Source organism: Abrus precatorius, unplaced genomic scaffold (assembly GCF_003935025.1).
Source record: "Abrus precatorius isolate BTA unplaced genomic scaffold, Abrus_2018 Scaffold3, whole genome shotgun sequence".
NCBI lineage: Eukaryota > Viridiplantae > Streptophyta > Magnoliopsida > Fabales > Fabaceae > Abrus > Abrus precatorius.
In genome coordinates, this window is record NW_020874373.1 from 16,087,779 (window position 1) to 16,114,148 (window position 26,370).

Genomic DNA, 26,370 nt, shown 5'->3' on the forward strand with positions numbered 1-26,370 from the left:
AACACATTTGAGTGTATCAGAAATTCATGTATTATTATTTATGAATATGAATTTACATCAAGTAGCTAGGCCACATGATTGTGGGTTCATATGCTGCAATAGTTGCAGATTTACAAGATTGAAGCACCATATGCTTTTTCTTTACCATTACAACATCTACAAGTATAACATCTTCCAATTTTTTTTTTCTCTCTCTCTTATTTTCCACAAAACCATCTGAAAAAGAGAACGAGGATGAAGTACACTATATATAGCTCCATCCAACAGTAAAAATGAAAAAACAAAAAATATAAAGAACAAAGATTCATTCACCCTGGTCAGTTCTGCGTTGTACTTTGTCTTAAACCAGTTAAGTACCATAATTATCTTAGTAATGAACCCGGCTAATCTCCCTTATTCTAAAAAAATCAGTAACAAAGGGAGAAGATGAGGTTGAGCCTTTATGTACTTGAGCCAACCATGATAACTAAAACAGCCTAGAAATTCATGCACCATTTTGCCGCATGTCCCTCTTCCTCTTCAATGACTCTTGCTTCTGCAAGACCATTTGCCTGCGGAACTTCAAGATAAAAAGATCAGCAGCAAGGTTAATCTCATCCTCCAGCTTAAACTCTTGCCCAGCTTCTTCCTTAGAATTCTTCACCAAATCAATCACTGAGCCTCCAAAATCCAAACCCTCTGAATCAAAAAGGGTGTGTGTTAGATCCGGGTACTTGTCATCATCATCAACAGCATCAGCATCTCCATAGTTGTAGTAACTTTCATAGCCATCCTGGTCTTGTTCCTCCACCACTTGGGTTTCACAAGGATTTGGCAAAGCCTCGTAATAAGAGTTTGCATTGTTGTTGTACACCACTATGGCCCTGCTATTTTCACTTCCATCTTCCAACAATGAATCCTCCTTGTTGGGCTGAGAGTGATGCCCCCACATAGAATGGAACTTCTCAGAAAGAGAACTCATCAATAATTTCTTGTTCTTCATGAGTGAGAATATAATCAAACGTCCCCTGATGGTGTTTGCTTTTGCCTTCAGGGCCATGGTTTTTGACTTGGCCATTGAACTTAGATTGGCTATGATTTGCTTCAGCAACGACCTTGATGTTCCGTTCTTCATATTGCTCCTTGTGGTAATAATTAGCAAATAAGGAAGTAATAATGATTCTATGGACTTCCTAGTGAACCAAAAATCAGAACTAGAAGGAAAAATTGTGGGTGTGTTTGTGATTGTGCTTTTGAGAGATATTGAGATGGTTTTGAGAGGATTGATGTCGATGTACAAATTTGTACGTTAGTCACACAAAAGAAGTATTCTGGGACGAAAGAGTACAAGGTGGGTACATGGGTTTATATAGGCGATACTGCAAGGTAATGCTTCTAGTGACAACTAGCTGTCTTTAATTTGTGCGAGGGAAACACTACGTTCGTTGAGAAAGAAGGAGTGGGGGTTAAGAAAAGAAAAGAAAAGGCATAAATAAAAGTGAAAATTAAAGTTGAGGGACACTTGGCATTTGATGATAGGGCGTATGAGTTCTGCCTGATTCAGTGGTATACGAAGCTGTACAATTTTGGTGGGCAGAAATTATTAGTGGGGTTGGGTTGGGGAGTGTTGAATTATCTCCTTTTTACCAATGCCATTATTTTATATTTGATTTCTCCAAATGTATAAAAAAAAGGGTGTAGAAGATGAATATGTTCAAATCCTTACTTTCATCATGACCAAACAAAAATAATCCTTACTTTCATGTTCTTGGATTGACAAGTTACTTGATAATGTAGGATGAGAAAAACACCGAAACAAAATTAATTAATTTTGTATAAATAATGATAAGTTTGATCACAATTCTTTATATTGTTAATATCCTTTATAACATGATAAAAATTAATATTAGAGGGTCTAAATCGATAAACTTTGATAATATTATTGATATTTTTGGTGATTTCATTTTTTAATAGAAATAATTTTATCAAAGTTGATTGGAAGAATTTAGCTTATCTAAAATTTTAAATCATTAAAAATATACATGAACGTAAAGTATGAAAACCCACTTGATTGAAATATCAATGAAAATTATGAAACCTCAAAATCTAAAAGAAAGTGCCCATTCTTTTGTAGCTTAATCGTTTTCATTTGGCCACTTTCAATTATTTGACCACAATTAAGGGGGGCCTTTGATGCTTTTGAGGAACCGAGTTGGGGGACATAGGAAGGGCAACCTAACCCACCAGATGGCAATGGAACAATTGAATAGGATTTTAGATATGTGTTCGGGCTCAATGACAAAAATAACCATAACCTTGGACCATTATTATAGAACTAGTTTCTTTTGAGAAATGGAAAGGGGTGGTACCACTGACATTACATCAGGGCTATATTCTATTGTTTTTAGTAAAAATGGGAATCTCATTTACTTAGTGCAGTTATCTTCATCTCATATATACAAATTCTACCTACAAGAAGAGAAGGCTCACATCAAAGAAGTGTTATAAAATAATGGACCCCTTTTTACTACAGGAACGGACTTCAAGGCATAGCGTTAACAAGGTTGAATTGTTGAGGCAATATCCAATGATTGTATCTCATCTTTGAATACTTAGCCCCTAAGCTTGCTTGCATCCAACGGCTTCACATTATCCGTTTGGATCTGCACCACTTTCTAGTGCCGTGTGGTCGCCTGTTTTTATAAAGAAAAATTAAGTTCAAGACATTTTTTTAGTCCTATAATTTTACATTATTTTTAGTTCTTGTTCAAGACATTATAAAGAAAATTGTATTTTATACTTTTAATTATAAAAAATATATATTTGTAAATGAGTTCTTCATTTGACATGATTATAATGATTTCTTTTTATAAAAGACTAAATGTCATATAGCGTGCCTAATATAAAGACTAAAATATAAAAGAAATTTGAATGAAATAACATGAAATGTAAATTTTTTCGTATAAAGATACAACAAAATGGTATTAAGGATAAGCTAAATTTTAATAGTTTTTAGCAAAGATAAATATTAATTTATAAATTATTTTACGTAGGATAAATAATTAAATTTATAAATTTCCGTGTAAGAAGATTAGAAAGATATTGAGTATAGAAATTAATTTTAATTTTAAATAAATAAATAAATAAAAACTTAAATGTGTTTTATATATTTAAAAAAGTTTTTTAATGTAAAAAAATTATTCATTTTTAATACTTACTTTTAATACCCAACGTGATTTTAATGTTTCACTTAACAACCAAGAACACATAATTTTTATATATTTTGGTTACTAAAAATTAATTTAAATCAGACTAATTTTTAAAATAGCATACTTATAGAGACTTAAAAATACGTTTAAGCAAATAGATTGTGAAAATTGAAATTATACCCTCAAGACTAGCATGAGACATCGTCTAATGAATTTTTCAGTAGAATGACTTTAAAAATGTATTTTTTTTTTCTAATTCAAGTTAATCATATGATAAAAATGGTCGTAATTTATTAATCTTAGTAAAAATGTTTATAAGTTACCTCCTCTCAACCACAAATTAAAGCAAATCGAATCGACTTTTCTAGGTCGATTTTAACTATTTCATAAAAGTCTCTTTCTTAAGGTAAATAAACTTTCCACAATTTGAGCCAGCATTCATTGATAAAACAAAGTGTAATAATTATTTTATGGAGTATAGTTTCTTTCTTTAAAACATGATTAAAAATATTAACAAAGCGTTCACTATTAACAAATCAAGTTACCAAGAATCCGTGATTGATGTTTGATTAAAAATTATTATTTCCAAAGAAACTAAAATTAATTACTTTGGTTTTTAATTATGGCAGTTTTATTTTTCTTTTCATTTGGTAACTAGCTTGCTCGGTGTAAAAATATAGGTTTATCTAAGTAAAATAAAATGTCAATACCTTACTTAATATGAGATTATTTATCTCATAGAATAACTTAGCTTAGACACACTTCAAAAAATAAAGATGATAAAATTATGATCTTTTCATTAATATTTGATTTGCTAATAGTAGGATCCAGATGCTATACTTGGAAGTGGAGGTCTAGGGCCTCTTGCATAATATTCCTAAGCTTGAATTATCCAACGTAGAGTTATAGATTGATATAGAGGTGTGAACTTGAAACTGAAATGTTATTTCTTTTACATTTTGTCAAGTAATAATACTCATAAATTGATTTATGTTTTTATATTTATACAATGATATGCTTAACTACACTCGATGCATGCTTCATCAATTATGCCTTCTATCAAAGTCACAATGGTTTTGTATTATATGCATCCTGCATCTTAGATGATCCATTTCAAAATACTAGCTAGCTCTAACACAGTCCAAGAGTTTGAATCACGTTGTGATGTGACTATATTGATTAGAAATTTAGCATGTCTGGATGAATGTGAATTATTGTGAATCATTCATGTTGTTGAGGCTTCTTTCTTTTATTTTTTCAACAAATGATGTAATTTGTGGCAGTTTATGATCTTACGTGAAATTGTTTTGGTGTTGTTCATAATATGCTTATATGTGTCTGTCAATTTGATTTGATAGAGCTTAGTGAGCAGAAGAAAATGAAAATACAAGATTCAGCCTTGACTTGACTAAGTTGGATTCTTTTGCTAGTCTTTACAAAAGAGAAAAATTTTTAAGTTGAATTTTCGTTCACCAGTCTTTATTTTGGAAGGTGAACCCTGAGTCTTGGGTAAGTTGAAATTTTAATTTGCTTTGTTTTTCTATACTTTTTTTATTTCTTTTTTATTTATGTGTTTCGATAAAAAAAAGTCAATTTTTCTTTTGGATGTTTGGATGCGATAGTAGAAAATAAAAAGCAATAAAACTTTCAAGATTTATTTGTAATTTTTGTTAGTAATTGACCTTTTTGTTCAACAACTACAAAGGAGTCAAAACATTCTCTAACAAGTTGTCTACTAATTAATATTTGAGATTTTTGCCTAATACTGGTGATGATGTTTCCTCCGTGCACCAACAATGAAAACTACAGGTTATTCAATTTGTACCATCAATTAGCCATGATTTAGTGACACCTTATAAAAAATAAATTATAAGAACGAAATAACGATAATTTAATTAGAGATTGATTTAGTGATTACTTATGAAAATAAATTATACGACTGAAATAACCATAATATAATAAGAGATCAATTTAGTTACTAGGTTAGTCTGAGTGATAAGTAACTTAGTATTATTTAAATTAATAAATTAAAATTTTTTTAAAAATTTATTCGTTAAATTAGTTAGCAGCTAAAATTTTAATAATTATATTTAATTGGTTACTAATTTAATCATTAACTAATTTAATTATCAAAATTTGTCATTTTACGAGTATGAATTATTAATTAACTTATTTCTAATTGTAATAGGCTAATGCATTTTAAAAAATATCATATATAATTCTCTTGTTATTTTATAAAATAAGAATTAAATATAAAAATGCATATATTAATTATTTTAAGAATAAAAAATATATTTAATAATTTATTTATTTAATAAATAAAAATTATAAAAATAAAAATTAGATAATTTAAAAATATTCATGTTAACATTTTCTTACTTTGTTAAAATGTATACTATTTATTTTTTACAGTGCTATATTATTCAGTTTGTATTTTATTTTAGATCCAAAATCTGTTATAGTGAGTAATGTAATTAATGAAAAGATATACTATATTTGGTTTTTTTATAAAAAATAAAAGTAATTAAGTCACGTATGTTTTTTATAAATATAAACTTTATTCTAAAAATATTCATATATTAAATGTTATAGTTAGTAATTTATATAATTAATAATATTAATAAAAGAAAGGTATAAAAGAAATTTAATGATTAATACTTCTTAAATTTAAGAAAATACTTTATTCCGTATCTTATAAAAAAGATCATAAGGAGTATTTTTTTTTATTTATTGATTGAACTAATAGTTTGGTTGATGTGATAATTAAAATATACGAGGATCGGTTCTATTATATTTATTATGGGACATGTTTCTTACACTAGTACATTTAAAATAGGATTTTTTAATTCTTTTAAATGTATATAAAATAGATAAAAATAATTATGCACAATATCATACCAAGTATAAATTTCAGATATTTAAATATATAATATAACAGTATATATTATGTAAAATCTTTTGACGATGAGAAAATTCAAATGATTGATGCAATTAATGTGCTGTAAAGTTTTATTATGTTTACATAGATAAGATCGATCTATTCAATGGGAGGCTTAGCTTGCAATTTTATTTTCTGGCACATGCAAACCCTGCAAACTGAGATTCATCTCCGTCTATTTTGAAGAATCTTCTAGCTACTTTAAACTTGAAAAGTTCAATTTCTGAGTGAAACATAGATGCATGAACCATGTGTACAATAATGTTGGTCCCATGCAAATCTGTTTTTACTTGTACGCGTGCAGTGAAAATCATTGAAATACATGGGGGCACATGACGTCTTCAATAAAACGTCTAATCTAGGGCCCTTGTTTGTGTGGAACCAACCACAAATATCAAGCTATCTAATCAAACCAACACATTATATTATAATTATAAAAAATTTTCCTGCATCTTTTTATGCTTTTAGACGCCTTACGTAGTTTCAAAATAGTAGCTTTAGTTTAATTAATAGGTGCAACTTGACATTTCTAAATATAAACCAAAAATGGAGAAGCTAAACTTTGGCTTTGGTTTTGGATGCTTTCAATACGGTTTTCCATCTTTCAAAAGCAAGTTTGAAACGCATGCATTATTTTGCTTATGTTGCTCTCAGATCTCAACCATACCTATAAAAATTTGGGCAACGTGACAATTTAGGAGAATCGCGCAGTTTGTGAGTGGTGCAATCTAGTCTGTAAAGATTAAGAAAAGCTTATTAATCAAATGGCTACTTTGGATTGGCTTTGGATATTTTGCGTAAAAAGTTCGTTGCCAGAACTCAATAAAGTGCAAATACTATTTTAAAATTGACCGCTTGAACTCAAATCACCATACGATCATGACTAGTGCGTTTCGTCTATGCTAGTTGCTTTTTGCCAACATCAGTAACATGCTTTAGCATTATATGTCTCTTTTGTGAAAATGGAAGGTGTTAATTTAACTTCTTGTTTTGAAAACTCTTCTGGTTAAGTATATATTATGTGGATTTACTGTAAATGATTGATAAATAGATTCATGTCATGTGCATGCAAGTGAACCCGTTGGCTTGGTATAGCATTTGTTGGAAAGATTTTTCTAACCAGTAAAATATTAGACACCCTGACTCTTCTAAACTCTAACGGGGAGGGTTTAATTTAGAGTAAAAAGTATTGAAGAGTTATAATATTAATTAAAAAAAATTAATGATTGATATTGTCGTAGAATAATGTGTAAAAGGGGGCTTAAATATAAAAATATCTTCTTCTTTTTTTATATATACTTTTAGTCATCTCAATGTGTTGTTATTAAAATAGTGATTTATTGTTTCAATGAAAAATTTCTTCAAATAAAAAAAAATTATATAAACAATTACTTGAAATCTCACTCTTTATCTTACTTTTCAAATTGCATTGTGAAAAATACAATGCAATCTGAAAAATTCACCATAATATATTTATCCATGCATAAATATCATGAAAAATGAATACATATTTTTGCTTGCTACTTAGTATAGACAATAAATCTGAAAAAGTATCTAAAAATATGAAATTTGAATATTTGTATATGTTAAGGTAAGGAACCATGTTATATATGTTTGGAATATGTTCTATTTTGAAAGAGTTGAAAAAGTACTATCTCATTGAAAGGTTCTATATATATACTCTTTCTTAAGGCATTTTTTTTTCGATAAAGACTTTTTTTTTTATGGTAAATATTACTCAAACGTGAAATGTGAATCAAACTTATGTTTAATTTAAAATTGAAATACTAATGCAAGTCTTTCCTTTTGAACCAGGTAGATTCATATATGAAAGTGGTCAACAATAATTTGGAGTGTTTGGAGACATAAGAATTACATCATTTTTAAACATAACACTGCAGATGTAGACTTAGTTGTGGAGGACATTAAAAGAAAATCATGAAATGCTTTATATAGCCATAAGACTTCATTGTGCTTCTCACTCAATGCATGGATTTTGAAACCCACTAGTCCCTTGTACTACCTAAGTAACTATTGAAAGGAATGTGGGGTTACGAACTATTGGATCCTCTACTTCATTCAAAGATGGGAAATTGTAATTCATATTACTTAGAAAGTTATAATTTGTATATTCTGGGTAGTTATTAGATGATACAAAAGGTATCACCAATTAGTTTTTGGTATAGAAGATATACTCTACTCTACTTGACATCTTCTTTCTTTAGCGGTGACATTGATCTTAAGGGAGTGAGTGCCTTATAGTAGACTTTTGAAATGTGTAATCAGCATGTATAAAGTTGTAATGTGAGCACAATTTGTGCTCAATTGTTTATTATAACATATATTACATATGCTTATAAAATAAAAAAGAACAATAATTTTTTTCAAATTGAATATTTGTTCCTTTATTAAAGATGTTCCAAAAGTGTTTACGAACAAGTAAATAGCTCTACAAACAAATGGATCAAATCGAATTGAAAAATAGAAAGATTAGTATAAATTATCTCTTTTGTTGCCACTTTGTAGAAAATTATTAGGTATCAATATGTTCGATACTTGTGACTGGATTGATAAAATAGTATCTATCTCTAAAAAAAAAAAAATGTTACTACTGCAAAAATAAAATATTTTGTTATGAAAGAACGTGATATTAAAAAATTATTCTCATGTAAAATCATTATTAGTGATACAAGTATTTTTACATAACAAGATAATTTTTTTTATTTTAGTAAAAATAAAAGTGATATTGACTTTTTTTTAAGAATCGAAGTCAAAAGAAGTTACGTAACAATGTAGTTAGACAAAAAATTGTGTGAGGAAAATCTCAAGTTAGGTTGATTTGTTTCAGAGAAGGAAAAAAAAGCTACCCTTCCTAAGAAAAAATAAGTTAAGTGAATGTCTCAATCTCTAAACCTGTGTCTCTGAAGTTAATAATTGCATCTTGTTAGATATGTATGTAAAGTGTAACTCAAATATTATTTTTTAATATTAAAATTCTAAATTAAGAGATCATGTATTTTTAAAAATTATTATTTCATATTTAAAAAATTGACAATAATACGTAACTGCGAGAGTTTTAAATAATAAAGTTTTTAAATGTATTCTATGTTAAAAAAAAAATGAACTACCGTGTATCTCAGATTCTAGTTAATTAATTCAAGAAATAAAATAACAACTTAATAAAACAAACGTTGGCTCAACTAAAATAATAATTGAAATTTTATTTTAAAAATAACTTAAGTAAATTTTTAGTCTCTTTTATAAATTTATTTAGTTTTAATTCCTATATTGATAGGGTCCAACAAAAATTGCTAAATAAAATTGAAATTTAGCAGCTCTTAGTAAACTAAAGCATAGGAATGTTATTCAAAAAATAAAAGATATGAAAATTTGGGATTGAGATGTACATTTCATATGTATTTCTGGGAAACCTAATTCAGTTGCGTATAATTTGGTTATTTGAAGATTTAAACATTTGAGTGTAAATATAGTTTGGAGGAGTCTTCCAAATTTTATTTTAGTATCTTTGGAGATTGATCTTAGATTACCTTCATAATTGATTCATTTTTTTTTTATGTTTATTTCAAATAATTCGCAATAAGAACAAAAATTAAAAATTATTAAAATGAGAAATTAAAAATATATTTAAATTTTTAAAATTTAAATAAAATCCTATTCTTTAATTTAAAATTAAAATTTATGATTTATGAACTTTTTATAGTTTTATTATATCTTGAAATATATACATATAAATAATTTTCAACTTTATAGTTTTATGTATGATAATTTAATTAGTGTCTTTTTTATAGTCCTATAAAAGTATGTTATTTGACAAAGTTTTGTGTTGATGACTAGGAGTCTTACTTTAGGAAATGGAACAACAAAAGAAAATGGGCACATGGAGTGTAAAGGAATTTAAAATTTCATGGTGTGTGTAATGTAAGTTAAACATTATGCTTGCATGTTTCCAATAAAATATTTTAACACCTAAATACATGTTGATTTATTTCATAGTATCAACGCCTAATTGTTTGCCTTAAGTATAGCTATAGATGACATAGTGTCAACTATAACGGAAGCATGACTTAATGTTTAGGTAAAAATACAAATTCTCCTAGTTTAGTTTAGGTTCAAGTAGTTTAATTACCACTCCTTGAAAATATGTATTATAATACTCAATAATTTTTTTAGAAAATTCTTTTAGTAAATTGAGTAAAAGAGACAAGGGGAATCTAGATTATATCACTTAGGTACATGTATGATACTATAATTGTGCTTTAAAGATTTGATAAATGTTTTAGAAAATAATCAATCGTTTGGATGCAGTGAAGAAAGTGTGCAATGTTATTTTGGACAAAGTGCTGAATAATGAAGGTTTATCACAAACAATTACTAATCATATTGTCCATGATGAGTAATATGAAACAAGTTCAAAATAGTAAATAGGGTATTGCAAATGGAATTCATCCTAATACCATCGACAAGGTTATATCAAACCTAAACAACTCCCATTTAGAATTCAAGGCAAAATAAAATATGATATTGAAAGACATATCAATGATCATCCTTGATGTATCCTCCAATGGTGATAATGAGAACAATAACATGCTTTATGAAAGAAAGGACAAAACTCATGCAACTCCTAAACTGGAAGTTGACAGAACCCCGTGTCATACTTTTTCGAGTAATGTACATGTAATTGTGAGACAAAAGGTATTAAAAAAATGTAATTATCACAAAGATCATTCATCAAAGGTATGACAACTCTAACATAAAAACTATGTGATGTAGTGTGATTTGCTTTATATAGTGTTAATATATGTATTTGTTTATATGGTAATTAGATGATAATAGAGATATCACATGCATATAAATCATCACAAGTGAAAAGAAAGTTATCACTATCTTCTTCATCCATGAGTAGTCCCATGAAAATTGCAAAGACACAATTTACTTCACAATTTAAATATGTGCACTTTTAAAAGGAAGAACTTAAAGTGTTGTCATCAATATATCATGTGGTCATGAAAAATTTTGAATGAAAGGAATAAGAGCAAACACATTTTCTCAACCTTTTGAAACAAACATGTCAGAAGGTATTCATGAATTGAAATAAATACACATATAATTCTTCATTCCAAATTGATTGAATTTAATTAATATTATCAACAATTGTTAAAAGGCAAACTTTATACCTACATCGACAATAGATCTTACAAGTGAAAAAGTTCAATTTTGCCAATATATTTTTCTTTTAGAAAGTGATCCAAGGTATACATAATAATGTTATATATGTTTCTATTGTTTTTTCAGTTTTACTAATGAAATTTCTTTGTATTATAAAGTTATATGATAATGATATTATATTTAAGATAAGGGATATGGTTGGTTCTTGCAAATATTTCCAATCTTTGTTATTGGAAAAGATAGTAGAGTGTGGAGTTATTCTTTTTAACTACTAACAACTTATATGCATTGACATTTAATTTTATTTAAATATAATAATTTTTACTTTAAATGAAATTAGATTATTGAAACGATGATAATAAAAATTATGTGAGTGCAAATACAGATCAAACTATATGGACCATTCTACCATATTTTGAGGTAAATTGTTATATATTAGTTATTTTTAGTTTAATATATACAGAAAGTATACATAAGAAAAAAAACTAATTTTTACTTTTTATTCTATTTAGAGACATGTGAAAAGTTAGACTATTGAAGATCTCGTAATTAAGTTTGGTAAACAATGAAGGCCAACATTTGAAAAACTAAAATATGTCACGCATTTATTCCTTTTTTTTCCTTTCATATTGATGGCTATACTTCTTAATTAGATTTATATACCAATTGAAGAGTGCGTTGGTCATTGATACCTAAACTATTATCTCAATTAATGAACAAGTTATTTATCATTTAGATTCTTTTGTTGAATAGCAAAATGTGAATATGAGATAGTACACAATAAGAAAAGTGATAAGTACCTTACAATAGTGGAAGTTATATTTCAAATGCATCAACAAAATAGGTTATTAACTTAACTTGATTGTAAATTAATAGTGTGAAACCATTTCTAACATGACGAGATCAAACTTCTATCCGTGTAACTATTTGAATATGAAAAATGCTTTCTTACTTAATTTCTATGAACAACTGAGTTACAACAACTGAAATATATTTAGTCATAGTTTATATTTAAAATTTTATATAATAGTTAAAATAAATTACATTCTTGAAAATTGATTGTATTAGTAATTTATGAATGATATATTTTAATTGGATGAGGACACTGTACAGGTAAAAATAACTGTGAAATTGTTAGAAGGACATTACAATGAGTAGAAATCTTCATTAGAGTTTAGTGTCAATGACTTTAACCAACATACTCATATTCAAGTGTTGCAAAGTAAAGATTTAACATACAAACATTTATTTGTAATAGAATAGAAGGTGAATTTCTATTCTAATTCTATGTTTCTTTTCATTATAAATAGTATAGGGCATATTTTGAATTCAAATTCAAATACTAGACAAAAATTGATTTCAAGATAAAAAAAAAAAATATTACTTAAGGTTAATCAAATTGCTTAAGCAAATTTTACCTTAATTATCTTGGCTATATTGTGTTATTTTCGCATAAACTATTTGTAATGCACTTAAGTCACTAATATTGTGCTTAAGCTAATTATGTTGTATTTGAGCTAAATTTCTTACACTTAAGCTAATAATGCAAATAAGGAATTGCTTGCATAATATACTTAAGCAAAATTTTATAGCTTAGGAGAACCTAGAGATTTTTAATACATTGAAGACCAGAGTAGGTTATATAAAGCATTTTTTGGCATCTATTCTCTACAAAAATTAATACCTTAAAAAGATTTTTCATTATGAAATAGTATAGGACATGTTTAAAATTCAAATTCAAATACTAGGCAAAATTGATTTCAAGTTAAATAAAATGTGGCTTAAGCAAAATTGAAATGCTTATAGATTTAACCTTTGCCTTGGCTATTCTGTGTTATTTTCACTTAAGTCATCTATTATTTGTTTAAGTTGTGTAGTATTAGCTTAAGTTGAAAAATTAGGAACCATGTGTCATTTAAGCTAAATAAAAATGCTTAAGCAAATTTGACCTTAATTGTATTGCTATGTTGTGTTATTTTCACTTAAGTCATTTATCCTTTGCTTAAGTTAATTAAAATATATTTAAACTGAAAAATTAAAAAACCATATATTGTTTAAGATAAATAAGAATTGCTTAAGTGAATTTGACCTTAACAGTATTAGTTATACTATGTTAATTTTAGTTAAACTAATTAAAATTTATTTAATCAATATAATATTAGTTTAAGTTTCTAAAAAAAAATAGGTATAATATATTAGGCATTTTTAGTGTTTTTATAATTAAAATTAAAATTTTATCTTAGTTAAAAAGTTATATTTAATAGAATTACATATTTTTTAAAAAAATTATTTTTAATTTAAAATAATTAAAAAATTACACATAAATTTTATTTCAAGATTATTATTAAAAATTACTCCTTCATTATTATTATTTTGGTGTGGCTATTTATATGTTCTGATTTCGAGAACAGAGAGTTTGATTCGTATACATGAGTATCATGGTGGAGCCTCTTGTCCCAACCATCTCTTACTCTTTTTATAAGGAAGAACTGCTCAGTATGTTTTGTCTTGGCAATAATCTACTAACAATTTCCTAATCCTTTCCCTCCAAATATTGTTTGTAATTGTATGTCTATCCTTTGCTCTTCGTTTTTCAAAATGCACTTTCAATTAAAAAAACCTTTTCCCCAATTATTTTAATCACAGTTCACTATTTTTCCAATGATAATTAGACGTCACGAGTGTGTATTAAGAGAGAATATAATACTAATTAATAAATTTTTATTTTACTAAATGAAGTCAGTTACAAAAATAACACAATACTACTAAATTCAATTAATAAGTAAGTTTTTTGTTATAAGTAAGTCTCTTTTAATTACTTTCTTCAAAGTTTATTTTAGTCTCTTTTTATTAAACTAAAATAATGTTATTCACTTTTAAATTAGTGTCTTTGATGACTTTTTTACATGTTTAAATTACCTTAATTGATTTTTATTATATTCTCTTCTTCAACATGTGTTATTCCAATATTTTATTTATGTTTATAATTATTTCTTATCATATCATTTTATACATCACTCCTTTATTTTTTTATTTCCAATTTTTTATACTTCTTACTTTTATTATTATTTTCAATTATTATTCATTACCATAAAAATAGTTAATCATATAATAACACACAGTTAAATTTTTTAAAACTGATAAATACTTTATAATTATAAATAACTCTAAATATTTTTATTCATTTTAGTTAGCCAGTTTATATATTATAATAAAATGAAACCAAATTTTGTCTCTAAATATTTGACCAAATAGGTTGCTAGACATTTAAACAAATGAAATAAAGTTATTAAAAATATATAATATCTTACATTAATGTAAATTAGTCCTTGACATAAAAAAATAATGTAAATTTATCCTTCAATAAGTAACGAAGATAGACAAAATAAAAAAGAAAACATGATTAAACATTTAAAAATTTAGTGATAAAGTTTTAGTATTAAAATTTGATTAAACGAATAGTTGTATAAAAATATTTAAAATTGACTAACTATCAAAGTTTTAAAAGATGTTTGTTAATATAATATTATTTAAGAATATAAATAAGTCAGATGGAAATTGCAAAAACGCAGAGTTGGTTAGTTGAGTTGCAAATAAAATAAGTTAAATTAATTACTTATAGTTTAAATTTGATTCATGTAAACGAAAATGGTTAAAACTTAACTTATTTGTTCAAAACAATCAAAGTTAAAGTTGACTTAATTTAAAATTTAGAGACTTACATTCGACTTATTAACTTCTTTTTATAACTTAATGCTGTTCGTTATCAATATTTATTTCACAAGTTTTTGTTTATTAATTTAATTTTTAATCTTCATGCTAGAACGTGAATAATAATAATAACACAGTTTTATTTTTTTTAGTTATTTTTGTGAAATATTTAAATTATATTATTATTGAGTGATATCTTTGACACAGTTTAATTTTTTTTTTTTGAAATCTTAAATTATATTATTATTGAGTTATATTTTTTACATTGATTTATTGTTTGTACATTTAAATTTTGCATGCCAATGTAGTTAAGTTTAAAGTAAAATTTTTTCATTAGAAAAAATTTTTTTCCCCTTATTTTTCCCCTTTTTTATTACTAAAATATATTTATACAAAGTTGGTCTAAACATTGGAATTTATGGTGAAAAAAGTCAGGCTACAAACTTGAAATTCTATAAAAGGAATTTTTAAGAGTCTTTTTTTTTGGCTAATAATTTTTAAGAGTCTTTAAGATTTTATAAGTGCTTCATAACATTTTTTTCATGATTTTATGTAATTTAAAATATTTTAGTTGTTGAATGTTGAATATGTCAATGTATAAATATAATTTGAAAAATAAGTATCCAATTTAGCGTTGAATTTATCACATTTTGGAATTTAGAGAAATTTATCTATAAAAAATAATTAATAAAAAGAGCAATAAAAGTTAGTTAATAAATTGATCAATAAATTAAAAATGTCATATCATCAATATTTAATACAAAGTAATAATATTAAATGTTAAGAGTTTAATTAAAAATTTTAAACTCTAAATACTTAATTAAAAAAAATGTAAAGAAACAGTAAGACTTTTGAAATAATAGATTTCTTTAAAAAAATTAATATTAATTTAAAATATGACTTTTGAAAATTTATATTAAAGAAATGATTGAAGGGTATCTTACACTAATTCGTTCTTATTTATTAAATTAAAATGTATATATTTACGAGTGACTTATTTTTATATTATACATATATATATATATATATATATATATATATATATATATATTACAATTCTTCTTTTATTTCCGTTTTAATCTTCATTTCAAATTTTTTTCTTTTTATAAATACAAAATTTCATGTTTTTTAAATTTAATTATGTATATATATATACACCAGTGTAAATCTAAAAACTCTTACGCTCAATCTGAATATTTTATTTAACTTAAATTTAACGGGTTATAATTTATTACTTAACTGACCATTAGATTTAAGTTAAATAAAAAACTTAGATTAGGTGCAAGAGTTTTTAGACTTATACTGGTGTAAGAAGATTCTTTTCCTATATGTATATTATATAATAATTTTTTTAGTAAAAATTACTAAATTTAATATAATTAAATATATTAATACTATTAAATGTTATGATTTTCAATAACAAATTGTAATATATATATATATATATATATATATATATATATAATTTATTAAGTGGTGTAATTTTTTAAGTTTTATTCTAGTGTTAACTAATTTTAAATTAGATATATTGCATTAAAATGTAAATTTAATTTTAGTATATTGTTAGTGTGAAAATCTTTACACTATAACCAATTAAACTATACCATAAAATATGGTATAAAAGTCAATAGTTCTTTCTGATATTAAATTACACTGTAAGTATATTTATTTAAATTCTTTATATTCTCTTATATACTTCACACTGAATTTTGACAAAGAAACTCGTGCAATAAATTGCGCACCACTCACCAGTAATGTGTATCATAAACATAACAATGATTCTAGTGGTGGAGTAAGGAAAAGAAATCAGAAAGTGTAATACTCAACGTCAAGTACTTATTAGATTATATAATACTACAAATTTACAAGAAATATGTTGAGGACAAAGCAAAGAAAAAAAAATGATAAATAATACGATGCAATAAAATAAAATAAAAATATCGTGCAATATATTAAATATAACTGCTGAAAGAGGCAAGAACTACCTCTTAACTTTCCAATGTTAAAGCATTAGGAAGGGTTGTGGGGGGACATTGTATATACTAAACTGAACAAAGGTGTCCCAAACATAGGGCTGCTTCTGCATTTTCATGGCTGATATAAAAGAATGAAGCTTCCTTTTTTATTTTAAATTTTTCTTGGGCATGACCAATCATGAATTTCCTGGGCATTCGAAAAAGACAGAACCAATGGGGTCCCCTGTTGGCTGTTCAGTGTTTTCGACAGATCATATTTTAGCCGTTGAATTTCTTCTATTAACATAACAATCCTTAAAAACCGTGTGTTCTAGCTGTACTTGAATTGAACACGTCAACTACTGTGAATTTCAACACATTCAAACGATGGCTCATTTTTTATTTCCATTAAAACCCCCCATTTGCTTATTTTATTTGTTTGATTTACATTTTTTAAACGGATCCTAATGGAATGCAAAGGAGCGTTTGTTGGGTACATTTTTTAACACAACCCCACTTTCTTTATGCATGTCTTTTGTATCACTTCATCATAAAGAAAACCAAAAAACTAAGAAAACAATCCCTATATAATCTTCTCTTCCACCTTTCACTTTCTCACATCGGGTTTTCTTTTCTTCTGCGAGGTGTACCAAGCCTCGCAGAAACAAGAAATCCATCTCTTTCTCTATTTCATTTTCACTTAAATATAAATATATTCATTATTTATTATTATATAGTTTGAGAAATGGAGGCACATTCTCCTGTTGTAGCCAAGAGACTATGGAATGTGCTGAGGGTGACCTTCTTCATGATTAGGAAGGGGCTCATATCAAAGAGGAAAATGATTATGGACATGAATTTGATGATGAAGAAAGGGAAGCTGGTGATAAAATCTCTGAGCAATTTCATGTATTCCCATCATCATCACCACCACAAAAATGCAGAGAGTGTGGCACATGGTGGCTTTGGGGTACACTATGAATTTTCTTGTAGCAATAGTCCAAATCCTGTTTTTCTCCACATGCCAAAGCGGAAGCATCATTTCAGCTTCCCCTGCATCAATTCCCCTGAGGTTGTGGAAGAGGAGGAGCCTCAATTGTCATTTGAAGTAGAAAACGATGTGCCTAAGGCTGTGGTTATGGTACCCAAGACCCCAGAATACATGTTCAACTTTAGGTTTGATGCAAATGAGTTTGCTTGTGGGGAGAAAAAGAGTCCACTTCTCTCACCATTCTCTGTGAGGGTGTCCAATTACTCAGCTTTGGATGAGAATGAAGAGGTTGGAAATGGGCATGTTGATGATCAGGCTGAGGATTTCATTAGAAGGTTCTATGAACAGCTAAGGACTCAGAGTCCCATGCAATTCCTACGTTACCCAGAGATGTAAAGATGAAGCATTAGTTGTAATGATTCCCTTATTCAAAATGCTCTTGTAATCACTGATCATCAACTAGTTCTTGCAGAGCATTTTTTTAAATATTACTATCTGAAATTTTGCTTTTTGCTGTGGGTGTAAATTGGGTCGTGCTGTTCATGATCCTCAATCGTTTTTGGTCACTGAATATGTTTCTTTTATTCTATAATTGTGTTTCTTTATATATTCTTATTTGTTGTTTTGAGAGTTTAAGTACATCTTAAAATATTTTTTATTTTTAAAAATTAAATGTATTTTCATCAATTCCTTTATAATATTATTCACATAGCATTTCATCACATTCTTGAACAATTAGAAAGTTATTTTACTATGGTTCTGTTAAGTTTTTAAAGATGAGTTTATATATTTAAAAGTGGGAGATTTTTTATATTAAGATATTTATTATATAAATTTTTGTATCATTGTAAAAAATTGTATTTTTAATAAAAAATAATTTAAGATGCTTTAAGCTTTATGCTAAAAATTGAGATTAACAAAATTAATATTACTACAATAATTTTTATAATTAATATAAGAAGAAAAATCAAATTACACCAATGTAAATTGTATACACTCTACACTTTTTATTGGATAATTTGATCTTAAAATCAATCATTATATTAAAGTTTTAAGCATATTGATTATGTCTACAAAATATTATATCAATATAAAATTATTTAATGCTTTATTTATATACATAAAAAATAATATAATATATATTTGCAAAATACATAAAAAATATTTTTTAATTATATTTTTATGATTATTTAATTTTAACAAAATTTGAAACATCCTAAAATAATATATATAATTATAATTCAACTGTTAAATCGATAAAAAAAATATACTTTATTTTTAATTATCAATGATAAAAATAAATATAATTTACAATCGTTTAATTTAATGTTTAGCCTTAATATAATTTTGAAGATGAATTTGTTTAGAAGACAAATAATATTAGGCTAAGAATTATAAAATTTAATCATTGTACATGTTTTTGTTGTTAACATCTGGAATATTAATGTGTTATAAAGGATTCGCAAAACGTCTTTAGACAACATTTTCTTCTGTTTTTTCCTTTTCATATAACAGTGTTTTAGACATGAGACCCCACTCACTCACCAGCTCCTACATTTTCAACTACCGTTACCCCTTTACATGTTAATATTCATTTATTCATGCTATGTCCTCATCCTTATATTGGATGATCTGTGTGAAAGTATAAAATTTGGTAGAGAATGTGAAAGCTAGCTTGCATTTTCAGAGTAGTTGTTATCTTGTCTTGCTGTTGATTGCACGTTTTAACTTTTCAATATTGTAATTAGTAAGGAAAAGAAGTAAATAGATCATAGCAAATTGATGTGATCATGGAGAGAATTAGAGATCACATCAGTATTTTTAAAAAAAAAAGAGAATGATTTTTAAATTTAAATATGTTTAAAAATTAAAAAATGTTATAGAACACTTTTCAGAAGATAAATATAATTTCTGAAAATTGAAAAAAATGTGTCATAAAATCATCTTTTATAAGTTTAAACAAACTAGTCCTTTATTTCCTATCACTTTCTTTTTTACAAGGTCACTTGCTGATAATTGGACTTAGGATTTAGCTTATCAATTGAAGTGCGTTTATGTGTTGGGGAGAATTTATAAATTTGTGTTTCCCTCCCCAGTGACTAGTGTTAATCACTCTATCTTCCATTGGGAACAAGTGCAACAATGATAACTCAATACATGGGGTCGTTTTGTACTGTATTTTCATAAAATTTATTTTGAAAGAATTGAGTTTAAAAGCAATAATTTGGAATCTACTTACTTTCTTGTTCTTATACATTCTCTTAGTTATTAAATAAAGAAAATATTAAATATATTTTATATTTTCATGATAAAGAGATATAACAAAACTCTTAAAAATGTTAATTTTAAAAAAAATTGTGTATGACTGTAATGTTTTAAAAGTGAATTAAAACGACATAATTTTATTTAGTTAAATAAAAATAACTGTTTTTAAAATGTAAATAAAATATAATTTTATAAGTCTTACATATAAAATTAATTAGTCAACTTAAAAAACTTCTCAAAATCAATTATTAACATATTTGTTACCCATTCAAAATTTAAGTGTATTTTAATATATAAATAAGTAAGTAATTATATATATATATATATATATATATATATATATCATATACCATGTTGCTTTTTAGTGAGAGAAATAATAAAGAGAAAGGTCAGTAATATACTTTTTCTACTATTTTTAATTATTAGTTAAAATTTATTAAAAATTATAAAAATCACGTACACTTAACTTTTTTAACTGTTAATTTTTTTTTAGTTTTATAATTTTCAATAAATGTTAACAAATAAGTGTGTTTTTAGTATTTTTCGTAATAGAACTATAATTTATAATCTATTTCATATAATTTTTTAAAATTCTTTTACCTTTTGGTATTATAGTAATTAATGTTAAGTATTATACATTATAAATTTATTTTAAAATTTTAAACTGAACTAACCGTGAGGTTTAAAATCTTGTCTATATAATTCGAGGGAATCGTAAGGTGCTATCATTGATAGAAATTTTGTATGAAAATCTGACAAGAAGACAAATCCTCCTATTTTGTCATAGTAATGAAAATTATTCCTTTTGGTTTCTAGCTAGATTCACCTAATATTTTCATTTGGATTCAAGATGATAAAGAAATGCTTGATAAAAGTTAAACTCTCTCTCTCTCTCTCTCTCTCTCTCCCTCTCTCTCTCTCCCCCCCCCCCTCTCTCTCTCTCTCTCTATATATATATATGTATAACCACATAAGTTATCCATGTACCATGGAACAATGTGGACTAACTTAAGAGATTTGAATTTTTTGTAATTTTAAAACAAAAATAAATGATGTAGTCAAGATTCGTTTAAATGAATCAAACCTTACTGCTTGACAAAATTTGAAGCTCGCTTAAACAAGAAGGACATGCATCACTCAAGTTCACTTATAAAATTAGACTCATTAAAGTGAACTTAAGTCAATTTAATTATTCTTAAACAAAAATAAGACATAAAGCAGGTTTTGGGTCAGGCAAATTAAGAATTGCTTAAGCCAATTATAAAATGTTTAAGTAAAAATAATTAACTTAAACAAAATTTGAATAAAGATAATAGTTTAAAGATAAAAGTTCTAATTTACTTAAGTGAATTTTTATTTGTCAAAGTGAATCTTAAATTACTTAAGTAGATCTTTATTTACTTTGTTGAATTATACAAAAAAAAAAATTTTAAAAAATAACCATAACAATCTATGGAATGGGTAAACTTTTTTTTATGTAGATTAGAATCATAGTATAGAAAACTTTTTTTTATGGGATGAGTAACCGTAAATACTAATTTTTATCTTTATTTTATTTTTTTTCTTATTTTATCTCTTTATTTATTTACATAATAAAATTAAAATTATAAAATTAATTTAATCACTAAAATAAAAAATTTTGACAACAAAAGCAAATAAAAAAAAATTAAAATTTATCAATAACTCCAATAAATTGACTCCAATAAATTGACCCTTTGCAATCTAATCCAATATAAAAAGGGAAAGAAAGTCAATTCAAATAGTATTGTTTTTATGAAAAGTTGATAGTCTTTAAATATAAAATTAATGAATTAAAAAATAACAAATCATAGTCTAGAAAAAGGCTAATAAGAAGATGAAGACTACAAAATTTATAAGGACATTTTGAGAAGAGGGGATAGAAAAATAAAAACTGGGAATAGAGATTGAAAAGAGGAAAGAACAAAAATTAGAAATTTAGAAAAAAAAAGAGATAGATCAACCAAAATTAAGGAAGGAAGAGTATTATAAAAAAAAAATGAATATACAATGAAGAAAGAGAAAGATAAAAATGAAAGGTTAGTAGCATCAAATATGAAACAAACTTCTATATTTCTCTACATACAACTTTCCTTTTTATTCAATTACCATGTAAATTTTATGCACATACTCGCTATATAAAACACGAGACTTAAAAAAAAAAAAAAAAGAGTTTCATTAAATAGAATTTGCCATATTACTCAAAATTCAATTCAAAAGTAGTCAAAATATAAAAATGTAATAAAAAAAATACAATTCATAAATAAAGAAAAAAAATGAAACTAGACTTTCTTTCCCTTTTAAATTGCAAAAACCACGTTAACCACCACTGGAGCAGTTGTTGACCACTGTTAAAATCGTTTCTAAAGTCATTTGAGACACTGTCGGAGTCATTGATGGAGCTTCATTTTTTTCTCTCTTTCTTTGTCACTTTATCTCAACCATCTCTCCCTCTCTCACCTTTGCGCCCTTTTCTCTCTCTTTGTTTCTCTCTCCCCTTCTCTTTTCTTGCAACACCACATCTTTCATTGGCACTACAAATCATTGTTGCAATGACTACCATCTCAAATCGCTGCCCCTCTTCCTTCCTTGCCTCCAAAGAACTTAAAGAACTTTAATTTTGTAAAATCAACGATGTCTTTCAGGGGTCGAGAGGCCTAGGATTCTTTAGTGCATATTTCAATTAGTTTAATTATTTAATTTATTTTAAAAGGTGAAATCAAGGAGTCTTGAAATAAAAATTTGAAAGGAAAATTGAGCTCATGAAGTCCAAAAAAATATTGGGTTGATGTTCATGTGGTAAAAAAAAAAAAAGGAGTTTGGTCTAACAACAACAACTCCTTTCAACTTTTTCTGTGTTATCATGGGAGCAATTTTCAAAACTCTATTAATCAAGAGTTCATATTGAACATAAATTCAATCTAAGATCTGACACATGTATAACATCATTCACAGTAACTCTACATCCAACATCTATTTCCATTTGAACATTACTAATACCCATAATCAGTAATATTGGTGTTCTCCATCTTTATAGTGCCAAAATCATCGGCTTCATATGTTGTGAAAATATCTCTATGATGAATAGCATGACAAGAAGTTATAGTATCAATTATTCACTCAACTTGTCCACTTATATCTACAAGGCATACATCTTCTTGAACAACATATGCAACCACTTTTTCAATGATTATGACTTATGTCTCTCCATCCTTTTATGCGTGGGAGTCCATTAAATCTTATTCCCTTCGTAATCTATTGTAGTCTCTCTTGAGATGATCTTTTATCCTATAATGGTAACACCTTAGTTTTCACCCTTTTATCAACCTGTCCCTTCTATCTATTGACTTATCCCCTACTTTTGCTCCTATATCTCCCTCTGCTTTGATTTTCCTTAATTGTCTCCCCCTAGCTTCTGTGACAAAGGCTTTCTCAATGTTCATGTAACATTTTAATTTAATTTTTAAATATAAATAAATTTCACAAAACAGGAGTAATAATTTGTTTTTCGTTCAAATAGTTTCCAAAGCGTAGTTCAACAAAGTATTTCAAATAAGGATGGATTACAATTTGAATCAAATAATTGCTACAGGACTTAATTAATACATTTCAGTTTCAAATAAAATAAATATTCTAAGTTCTATAGCACTGTCATCCATCCCTTTACTGAGTTCGGTGCTGATCGTCTTGGTCACCTGAAAAATAAATGTAAGGGTGAGTACTCTACACTATCACACACATAAACAAGCATAGAGTCTTACCTTGCCTATTCCACACATTTTTTAACATATTTTAAATCATGCATCAATAAGTATAAGATATTAATTCTATCATTTCATTCTCAATCACAAATAGGTGCGCTCACTGCACAATCAAACATTCATCCTACGACATCCATGTGAGCTCAGTGCACACTAGCCACGCTTACTGTTGCACTGTGATCACATATTTCTGATGCCCTCAACCTCAAGGACTTACTCAGTTAACACCATAGATGGTTGCTGGATAGCCCCCGTCTCACGGATACAGCGTATGCGATCACGGGCCCTTTGGCAAAGGTGTTAATCAGAGGCCGAGTCAGGAGAAGAGAGTGTAGCTTGTGGTGCACCCACGCTCACTGTTGTTGTCACCACTACCCTCTCTTCTCCAAGGTATTTTTACCGCCTCCATCTCCTACACCCTCAGTGTATCGCTGAATTTCATAGCTTTCCAACATATTCAAGCACAATCACATTACAATATTTACTTTCACACATAGCACGTATATACACATTCAATCACGTTGCATTCAAGCACACAATATTTCCAACACGATCCCGAGTACAATTAAACCATTCTCAACACACACACTATTCAACATCATCCACATTGTAACCAACCACACGATTTCCATCACATCTCATCACAAATCACGTTTAATACGAAATGTACATCAAAACACACATATTCCTACATTTTACCCTAACTACATTGCAATACATATTCAAATAAACTTATTCAAAGTACAATGAGATAGGGTAGAGTCCCCCCTTACTTCAAATTGAAAACCTAAACACGAAATCAACAAAGTATGTGCTCCCCACAAGAATTTTGTCCTAAATACATGAGAAACTCCATGACAAAAATTGAAAGAACAAGGAAGACGAATAAAAAATTGAAACCCTAACTCTTAGAACTTACCTCCAAGCATCCCAAATACAATCTCAACCTTCAATCCAGCTCATGAACAGCTTTGAAGATAGTTTAATATGTAAGAATGGGTTGGGGATCAAGAGAACAGAGAGAAATCTCGAAGGGGAAAGTGGAAAATAAATTTTTTAAACCCTAAACCCCTCAAATACCTCTTTAATCACGACACTCTCACTACAATGAGATATTCTCACTGCAACACTACCCCCGCTCGCTACAGCGAAAACTCAAAGAAAATTGTACTCTGGTTTCTGCAGAATCTCGCTACAGCGAGACTGCACCCAGAATTGCACCCCTCTTTATTACCTTCTCGTTATAGCAAGAACGCAACAGTTGCACCCGCTTCACCCAGGACACTCTCACTACAGCGAGAATCCTCTTGCTACAGTGAGAATGCCTCTGCAGTTCATACTTAGCTTATTTTCAATCCAATCCCAATCATACTTAACAAATTTCAATTCAACCATAAACAAACATATACACTTATACTTATATTTACATATTCATACACGTCCACATCGTCACGCACATGTTCACATTATATATATATATATATCAAATACACATTCAAATAGAACTCTACACTTTATATTAATATAAAACATCATTACAAAATTCAAAGCGTTACAATTCACACTATAATCTTTCTATTTAACTTTCTTATTGAATAAAACATCATTCATTGTAGACATAATGAGTTTTCTACAAGAAGTCGAATTGTTGAGAATGATTATTAGTGTTTCTCAATTACCAAGAAGAGAACTACGAGGACTTGCATTTCATCATCAATATTTAACTCTATTACAGACAAATGATTGAATAGACTCTAAAATTAACTTGTGTGCTTTGCTATTGAAGTTCCTCTTTGCAACTTCATACTTATCAACGTTCTCTCAACGAGAGCTTTATTTCTTATTGTCTTAGATTGATACATATCTTCTAGCTTCTTTCAAAAGATGTTAAGCATCAATTTCTTGAGACATGTGAAGAAAGACATGTGAATACCAATTTTTACTCTTAAGTATTAAAAAAAAAATAGGGTTATTTTAACAGAAAATAGAAAAATTTTGGAAAATCAATTTGGCTCTGAAAAAAGAAATGTTGTATTATACAAACTTACACCCAGCTCGCTGAGCAAACTCTATACATGAGAAAGGGAAAAGTTCAGAAACTTGTCCTCATATGCAATCCTAAAACGTGAAGAATTGAACCCATATAAATATACAAGTAAAATCCAGAGGGAGGGGAGCAGGAAAATTTTTAAGAAAAATTGAGAAATCTAGGAAAAAGAAGAACAAATTTTTTGGGGTTGGAGAAAGAGGCAACAAATTTATCGAAGGAGGTTTTATGGGAAGATCAAAAATATTTTTAGAAGGAGATTTGAGATTGAAAAGAGAAAGCAAAAATCATAGAGAAAAGGGAGCAAAA

The 26,370-nt window shown here is 27.1% G+C and overlaps 2 protein-coding genes across 2 annotated transcripts; one reads left to right on the top strand and one right to left on the bottom strand.

Annotated features, from left to right (window-relative positions):
• Nucleotides 1-317: 317 nt before the first annotated feature.
• On the bottom strand, nt 318-1,205 carry LOC113863421. The gene has a single exon (XM_027496992.1). It carries the CDS (start codon nt 1,112-1,114, stop codon nt 485-487), a length of 630 nt encoding a protein of 209 aa, XP_027352793.1. The 5' UTR covers nt 1,115-1,205; the 3' UTR covers nt 318-484.
• Nucleotides 1,206-17,724: 16,519 nt separating this feature from the next.
• LOC113862249 lies at nt 17,725-18,366 on the top strand. Its single transcript, XM_027495344.1, has one exon. The coding sequence runs from the start codon at nt 17,725-17,727 to the stop codon at nt 18,364-18,366; it is 642 nt and encodes a 213-aa protein (XP_027351145.1).
• The last annotated feature ends 8,004 nt before the right edge of the window (nt 18,367-26,370 follow it).

Excerpts from the sequence above, each read along its gene's own strand:
- LOC113863421 (XM_027496992.1), bottom strand. The coding sequence starts at position 1,114 with ATGAAGAACGGAACATCAAGGTCGTTGCTGAAGCAAATCATAGCCAAT.
- LOC113862249 (XM_027495344.1), top strand. The coding sequence starts at position 17,725 with ATGGAGGCACATTCTCCTGTTGTAGCCAAGAGACTATGGAATGTGCTG.